Source organism: Rhinopithecus bieti, unplaced genomic scaffold (genome assembly GCF_001698545.2).
Source record: "Rhinopithecus bieti isolate Rb0 unplaced genomic scaffold, ASM169854v2 scaffold_26813, whole genome shotgun sequence".
In the NCBI taxonomy this organism is placed as follows: Eukaryota; Metazoa; Chordata; class Mammalia; order Primates; family Cercopithecidae; genus Rhinopithecus; species Rhinopithecus bieti.
In genome coordinates, this window is record NW_016812144.1 from 181,857 (window position 1) to 190,392 (window position 8,536).

Consider the following 8,536-nt stretch of genomic DNA (forward strand, 5'->3'; position numbering starts at 1 on the left):
CGTTGGTGTGTTCCCAAATCCCCATAACACTCACAGGCCTCTGATCAGGGAATGCCAGAAATGGGTCTGAGGGCAGCGGGCGCTGCAGAGGCACTGTGGGAGCGAGGCCCTGTCCCGGCACCCCCATCCCACTGGGGTGCCCTGGAGCATCTGGTCCTCCTCAGCGGAGGCTGTCAGGTGAAGTCTCTCCGGGGCTGGATGCGGACAAATCCACACACAAGACAAGACACGGGGATGGGCAGTCTCCTCGCTCATTGCACTGTTTTCCCTGGCTGGATTCGTCTGATCACTGCTTGTCTAAAGAGCCCTCAGCTCAGAATTTAGCTGCTTAAACACATGGTCTTGTCTCTGATTTTTTTTTCCTTTTTCATCCAAGTAATTTTCTGAAGGAGAAAACATCCTCCACCAATAACAGCATTTCCCGGGGCCTCTCCTCCTGGCATGCCCACTAACCGCACCTGCACCCGGCTCTCTGACTGATGCCGGCTCCACCAGTGGTCTGGTCTGGTCCGGTCCGGTCCGGTCCAGTGCAGGGGGTCTAACGGTGTGTTTATTTTCTCCTCCTGCTTTGTCTCTACCCAGAGTCTGAAGGAAGGCCTGACGGTGCAAGAACGGTTGAAGCTCTTTGAATCCAGGGACTTGAAGAAAGACTAGCTGTGTCCCATCCAAGTTGAGCACGCGCCTTCCCCAGCTTGCAGCAGCACACCCTGAGCGCTGCTTTTCACCTGTACCTTTGTTTTATTATTATATTTGCGTTGTTGTCATCGTTAACTGTGGGACATGGAATGTGTGAGGCTGGCTTCTGGGATTGTCCACACCACTCTCTGCTGGTTGGACTCCTATTGTCTTCATCAAAGCTCTTTTCGTGGTATTCTAAAATTAGGCCAGCAGTGGGGACTGGGAGGGCATCTGTGTTAGTCCCTCCTGGCTGCTGACCCGCTGCACTCACTGTCAGATAATTAAGGCCCAGCAGACCTTGTTGATAAGCTACCCTGTCCTCCACCACGCACTGGTGTTGGAAACAGCGGCCCAGCCAGCACCGCCTCAAGGTAGATGGAATCCCCACTTAGTCAGAGAAAAAGCCATGCGGGACACTCCAGCTTCTTGGGGGGCCTGTGGTCCACAGGCATCGACTCCTCACCGCTTTAGGTAGATCTGGCTGTTAAGAGGAGAAGGTGCGCTGCCCTCCAGCCCTGGAGGAAGACAGCATTTTGTATCTGTTCCACTATGCCGCTTAGAACCACACCCTGAGAATGTGGCAACCCTTTCACAACCTGGAAATGTTGAAAGCAAACCCATTCCATATTGTTTGTTTGGTTTTTTATTAAATCTTGCACAAACACCCCGGCCCCTCTCCTTCCTTCCTTCCTTCCTTCTTCTGCTCGTTCCTCTGCTCGTTTCTCCAGTAACCCTGGTCTTTTCATAACTACTCGAGATTGTTGACCTGCAGCCCAGGTTTCAGACTCTGATTGCAAAAAAATGAATTCCCTCCAGGAATCATTCAAAGCGGGGGAAGGTTTGGGGGGTTTGGGTTTTTTTAACTTTTGGAGAAGAAACCGTCACATTGCTTTGGAAAAGGTTGAGAGGAGACCCCTGTTAAGTCAAGAAGAAAGTACAGAGGATGTCAGAATCTGATGAGAACAGCACATTAGTGTGTATTCAGACTCTGATCTTAACTCTCATTTAATTAATCTGCGCTCTGGAAACCTATCTTGCAACATTTACTTTTAAAAGAGCCTGGTTAAAGTAAACCTATACTACCAGTTTTGCTTTTTCTGACAGTTTGAGGAAGACCTTTTTAACTACCACAAAACATTCTACAACAATTCTTGAAAATCTCCTAAATTGGAGTCTCTATTATGGCCCCATGAAAAGCATTAATTCCATTAAGATAAGGAGTATAAACCCCTGGCTGGTGGAATAGGTTCTGCTACTTTAGGAGCAATGTGGGGTGTGAGCAGATGGTTTTCATGCCAAGAACATGCTTTCACTTTGTATTCATGCTTGAGTTGGTGTGATGGTCTCTGTGGGTGCGTGGATGCTTTGGGCGTAGAAATCTAGAAATCCTGTTGCTCAGTTTCTAGATGAAGTCATGAGCATGGCCATCTGTGGAGCTCTGGCCCTGCCCCCAATGTGCAAAAAGGCTGGGAGAAAGGCCTGGAGTTTTCATGTGTTTTAAGACCCAGATTTAGGTGCTCTCTTCTCACTGGAATAACTAAGTGCTCTCCACTGGCATCGAGCCCTTTCCACAGTTTTTAAGGCTCTTAACCCACACTTTCACTCCTCTGCTACTAGTCTTCAGTATTGTTAACAGCAAGAGAAAATTGGGTTTGTTTTAAAATCTACTTCTCTGAGGTGACACAGTTGCACAGCTGTAGCCCCAGCTACTCAGGAGGCTGAGGTAGGAGGATCGCTTCAGTCCAGAAGGTTGAAGCTGCAATTAGTCATGATCGTGTCACTGCACTCCAGCCTGGGCAACAGAGCAAGGCCCCATATCAAATATAGATAGACTTATCAGACCCCCCTGACCATTTAGCAGTGCTTTGAGAAATGCACTATGACCTTTCTGTGTCAATGGGAATATACAGAAGGAACGTTCAGGACCCCACTGTCCCCCACAGCCCCATTGTTGTCTCCAGCACACTGCTGGGACACAACGAATGCTCCAGGACGGACAGGGACCTGATGTGCGTCAGGATCTGACCAGACAGGAGTTTCTGCCTGTTATCTGGGTGCTACGATTTCGTACCATTCTCTGAGGTCCACCACCTGCCTTGCCTGGCATGGTTTCCTTCGTGATCATCCCTGCTGCCCCTGGGGACAGACCCACTGGCCCTTCTGCAGACAGCTTCCTGCCTTCTGCTCTCCAGGGGGTTCTGGGCAGAGTCCATGCTTGGAGACAGGATCTGTCTGCCTTCAGCCCTCACAGTACTTTAAATTAAAGCAAGTTTGCCCATAGTTCAAAAGAGCATTTGATTCACTTTTTTCCATCACGTATCCCTTGAGGCTGGACTTCAGGAATCCTAGAAAATTAATAGGACTGCAGTATGTAAGGGGTCAGAGACAGGCCAGCTGGGCATCTGCATTCCTCCCTGCCACAGGCCTCTCTCCCAGGGCTGGTTTAGTGTAGGGTATTGCCAGGAAACGGACTGAGGCTGCTTTGCTAAGAGCTCCTGAAAATGCCCTGGGCCTGCCCTGGCGTTTCTGAAGAGCCCTCACAAGGGACAGCCACCATGTGAGTCAGGGAATTCTGGGTTCCTTGCTGGTGGGCTCCATCCTGCGATGGAGTGAACCAGGCGAGAAAGGATGACGATGTTCTTCGTGTTCCACCTAGACATGCCCCAGGAACCAGAGACTTGCCCAGATGGCAACACTGGCACAGATGTTGACGGCTGCCCAACTGGTGCCACACTGAGCAGGGAGCATTGTGCTGCACATGGCTGGGCCCTCTCTCCAGTTTCCTTCCTGCAGGCATCCGAATACCCTGGAAAGGATTTAGCCCCTGAATTCCAGAGAGAAGAAAGAACAGTGAAGAAGTAGAACTGGTTTCTGTGTAGGGAGAGGAAAGTCTTAGTGGCAGCTGCGGGCAGGGTCTCAGGCTGCTCCTTGGCACCACCCACACAATAGTGAGCTTTCCCAGCTTTACCGATGAGGAAGATGTTCAAATAGATAAGACTTCAGCATTTGAATTATTTTCCTATAAATGTATTTATGTGTAGTATGCTAGCACCAGCCGGTAAGCTGTGCCCCACATAGGAATGGGAAAGCGAGGCTTGTGTGAGTTTTTGCGGGCATGTGCGTAATTACCTTGTGTGCACACCTGCACGTGCAGAATCGTCACTTTCTGCTGGTCAGTTTCTTTATCCACACATGGTGCCCCAGCCCCAAGCAGGTGTGGAGACCAGCGTTTCAGAGGACGCACTGTCCACAGCCTCCCAGGTCCGAGTGGATCATTGGGCAGGGGTGGAGGCGGACAGTGCGCTGCCCTGTGAGCTGGAAGCCTGTGCTTCAGGGAGTCATAATGGGCCTGTGCTAAGTGGGTGATGCGGTGAGCATCCCAGGGTGACTAGAGATAGCAGCATCACGAACTTGTGGGTTTATTGAACAAGAGGTAACATCAGAGAGGATCTTGCCTTCAGATTCAGCAAGTATGAAGGCAGAAGAGCATGGAGAGCAAGGCCCCACATCCTGCTTAGTGATGTGGAAGGCCCAGAAGAACCTGTTTCTGCAGCAGCCAGCAGCTCCTGTCACTCTCTGACCCTCCAGCTCATGCAGCCATACAGGGAGAAGAGGGAATTTCGGCTGTTTAAAGAACACAGTTGTGAATCTCAGAATGTGCCTGAAAGGAATAATGACAGATAAGGCCGGAAACAAAACTGATGGCTTGAAAAACATTTTTATGGAATGTGTTTACTACCATTTGTTTTACTACAGAGGTAGATGGGACTCTTAACTTTTGGGTACTTGGAAACATGCTGAGAATTGAACACAATCCTGATCATCACTCCTGCCTGGCCGTCTCCTGGGAGGCTGCCGGGTGTCACGGAGCTGGAACACACCAGAGCCCGCTAGGTGTTTGCAGGGCCCTGGAGGCCAAGGCCACCCTGTGTGGGGTCCCTGTCGGCAGCCAGGTCCCTACACAAACAAGTAATCCTATTTGGCCTACTTGGCTTTGAACATGACCTGCAGCCTAATTTGGGGTTAGGGGAAGCTCTGCTGTCCCCTGCTCCTTTGTATGTTGGGTGACTTCAGTGGCTGGCCACATACCCATTTCTCCCAGCTACTCATTCACGGACTTGCCTAAGTTCTAAGACAGTTGCACTTAGAAAAGAATGCAACACATCAACATTTACTGTTCCTGAAAAAAAAGTTTGCTCAACATGGTCCTAAAGAAGCTTGGAATTTCTAAGACCTTCCTTTATAAAATATAGTGTTTTTGGGGGAGTTGTTGTTTGTTTTTTGCTTTTTTTTGTTGGTTTGTTTTTTGTTTTGAGACAGAGTCTTGCTCTGTTGCCCAGGCTGGAGTGTGGTGGCGCAATCTCGGCTCACTGCAACCTCTGCCTCCTGGGTTCACGCCATTCTCCTGCCTCAGCCTCCTGAGTAGCTGAGACTACAGGCGCCCGCCACCACGCCTGGCTAATTTTTTTTGTATTTTTAATAGAGATGGGGTTTCACCATGTTGGCCAGGATGGGCTCGATCTCCTGCCCTCGTGATCCGCCCGCCTCAGCCTCCCAAAGTGCTGCTACGATTGCAGGTATGAGCCACTGTGCCCGGCCTATAAGATAGAGTTTTTTAAAAAAAAACTTGTGACCCCATTGTCACTAAGGGAGAAAGAAATTAAGTATTGTCAAAGTTTTATAAAGAATGGAAATGTATGACATTATACTTCGAAGGAATTTGATGTTGAAATTTTAAAGAAAATTTGTCATGTTGATGAGAAAGCTTCACTTTCCTGGGAACGTCATTCATTTTAGGGTGTGAGATGAAAATCCTGGCTAGGGGAGTCACAGGTCTGATGTACAAGGAATTTGCTTTCTAAACAGGTTGTAACTTGTCCTAAGTCCATGTTGGAGCACTAAGAGGTGACACAGGCCAGAGATGTTTCGTTTCCCCTTTCCTGCAAGCTGGCATCAGCCCTGTGTTTTCTCCTTTCAGCTGAAATAAGCGAAAGTTCTCGGTGCGGGCAAAACAGCCCCATTTCTGAATGGATTTGGGAAGAAAGCTGCTGGTAACTTGCTTATTAAAAAGCTCCTTAGAATTAAGGCATCTACACACTGTTTTCCCACCTTTCATCTTCTGGGCTTTCCTGCCATCCAGCATTCTTCTGAAGAGAGGTTCCTAACCCACTCAGCGCGAGTGTCTCCAGTGGGTAAATACTCAGCAACTGAACGTGGGTTTTCCACGCACTTCAGGCTTGGAGGTTGGCCATGTACAAGCACACTCCTTCCCTTCCCAGGCCTCTCCATGCCACCAATCACTTTAAAGATGTAAACTCAGTAGATTTCTCATCCCATAAAAGGTCATCTTCACATCGAAAGGTGAAGGCCACCACTGTTCTCAATGCCAAGCAACAGAGCGTTCTGAGATGGGCGTTCTTCCTTGCACAGCAGCTATGGCAGGTTGTTCTGCAGCCACCCCTTAGAGGGGGCTGTTCCTTGTACCCTTGTACAGTTCTCATGTTTACACACTTGGGCCGAACAGTTTTCAGCAAGGGTGTGTGTCCACAACCGATGGCAGTAAGAACCAAGCTGAGCTGTAGGCTCTTTAAAAGGAAAGCCTGGCATAAACCCAGTATGGAAAGGAACATTACCAATTCTCTCAAATTTTGTCTGCCAGGGACAAGACCCGTTCATTCTCTTGCTCTTTTCAGAACTGTGAGCTTCAAGTATTCTTGCTTCTCTGTAAAGAGAAGACATCTCCCTTCTCTGAAATCCTTCAACAAAAGAGAAGACTCTTGGCAGGGTGGGGGAGTCAGTAGCTCAACACTAGACATCCCTAGAGATGGGACACGTTTCCGTCTGCACACGTCTTGGGTCCGAGTCCTTAGGTGTTCGGATGCAATACTTTGTGAATACTGAAGCTACTGCATGCTTGGTGTAGCTTGCAATTTCTCTGTATTTAAAAGCAGCTGTGTTTATTTTCTTCAAAATAGCCTGTATATTATTCAGAGCAAGCAGTGTAAATATTACTGAGAAGTTACTGCAGGGATTTTTGTGACAAAGTTTGTATGGGTTTTTTAAAAAAATCTTAGACACCCCTTTTTAAGATGGGGAGAACAGGGTTGACTGCACCGTTGAACCCCGCCCAGCATTATAAGGAAATGTTTTTAATGACTGCTGCATCTTTGTAAACATTTGGTCATCTAACAGATGGTTTTAAAGTATACAATATCTAAAATAACGATAGCCCTGTATCCATACATTGTTTCATTGAAATAATTCTGTATTGCCTGTTCTTGGTAGAGCCAGAGTCCTCAAGGAAAATCAGGTAAATGAAGAAAATGATGGCGCCATCTTAACCAGACTTCTGCACAGTAATTTAAGGCTGTCATAGGGAGACTTGGTTCAAGGCACAGTTCTGGGATCGGGGCCTAAATGTGCAGTTTCTGAGAACCTTCAAGACCACTCACTGGGCAGGGCTCTGTGTGGAGCACCGGAGCTGTTTGGATTCCCCAGCCCTTTGGTCATACCCTAGAATTCCATGGAGGCTGCAGAACTTCAATGCAGCTGTTTTTTACAACACATATTTTTGTCAGATTGGTAAGGAAACAAGAGTCACAGAATACTTAAGAAATGGAGACTCCAGTACTGTAGGATGGCCTGGGAGGATGCCCAAGTCCCAAGGGGAGGACACAGCATGTTCCTTGGGCACGGCCTCAGTGGGGGCCTTCCCCAGGCGCAGCTTGGCCACCTGAGGAAAGGGTGTTTCGGAGGCGCAGCCACACACACACACACACACACACACACACACACAGCGCTTGCAGCCTCACAGTCACGCCCGTCACTCCCTGCCCCTCACCCCCCTCGAGAAGTTAGTGGTGTCACATACTTAATTTTATAGACAGCTAGGAATAGATTGTGAAGAACACTCAGTTCACTGCTGTGTTATGTTTATATCACAAGCTTCAATTAAAATGGATTTTAAAGGATTTTAGGATTTACTTTTAGCATTAACCACTTATCTACTGACATACTGTTAGGATTCAAAACCAGTTAAGTGTAAGAATTACTTCATGTGGTTTTCCTAGGGTGATATTTATAAAAGGTAGAAAGCATCCAAGTGGCTCCTCAGTAATTATAATTCTTAATGATTTTTCTCACAACTGTGCCCTTCTGTCAAGGTCAATGTCTCAATTCATTATCAAAGACAAAACATACTGTGCCAAGCTGGGGCACTGTATGTGAACAAAGTGGAAATGCTTCAGTCACCTCTGCCGCAGCTTGTGATTCCAGCAGTTCTGATAAGCGTTCTGTCACATGATAAGCAGCTCATATAATTCCAACTGGCATTTCATTTCTGTCCTAATGCTAAATGGTAACGCTTAACAGACTAAAAGCCATGTGCAGAAGAAAGGGCTGAATGAGTACCACCTCCCCAGGTTCCAGCGCAGCGCTCGGCTCTGAGAAGTAGAGCCCTGGAGTCGGGTGGGCCATCCACTGTCAGGCCAGTGTCTCAAGAAAGCCTGACTAGCTGAGCTGCTGCTCTCTTTTTTGTGGGGGGACTTTTGAGGCTTTTTTTTTTTTTTTTACAAAGTTTGTGATCAACTATTCACTACAATTGAAGTGTTACTTTGTCAGAATATTTATTCCTTTGTGTGACATGCTAGATTCCCTGGATGTAGCTGATCATTTTTATTTTGTAAATATTACCTAACTTTACATAAACTATATCATAATAAACTATTTTTGCATCACCCTTTGCATGCTGTGTAATGAGATTTTGTTTAGTTGAGAGACATCTGCAAAATAAGCATGCAGGTCAAATCAAAAGTCAAACTGAGCAGTAGCCTCCAGCTCTAGAGTGGGTTGATTTCAG

General features: G+C 47.5%; 1 protein-coding gene across 8 annotated transcripts in view; it reads left to right on the plus strand.

Annotated features, from left to right (window-relative positions):
- The window catches only part of MPRIP (myosin phosphatase Rho interacting protein), a 146,112-nt gene extending 144,772 nt beyond the window's left edge, over positions 1-1,340 (plus strand). For 4 of the 8 annotated variants that reach the window (XM_017895591.1, XM_017895593.1, XM_017895592.1 and 1 more), the window contains one exon: positions 583-1,340. Coding sequence is in view for 4 of the 8 variants with exons in the window: in XM_017895592.1 (XP_017751081.1) it covers positions 583-654 (72 nt within the window). In the remaining 4 variants the exon portion in view is untranslated. The remainder of the gene's footprint in view (positions 1-582) is intronic. The other 4 variants (XM_017895590.1, XM_017895594.1, XM_017895588.1 and 1 more) reach the window with 3 other exon arrangements.
- The last annotated feature ends 7,196 nt before the right edge of the window (positions 1,341-8,536 follow it).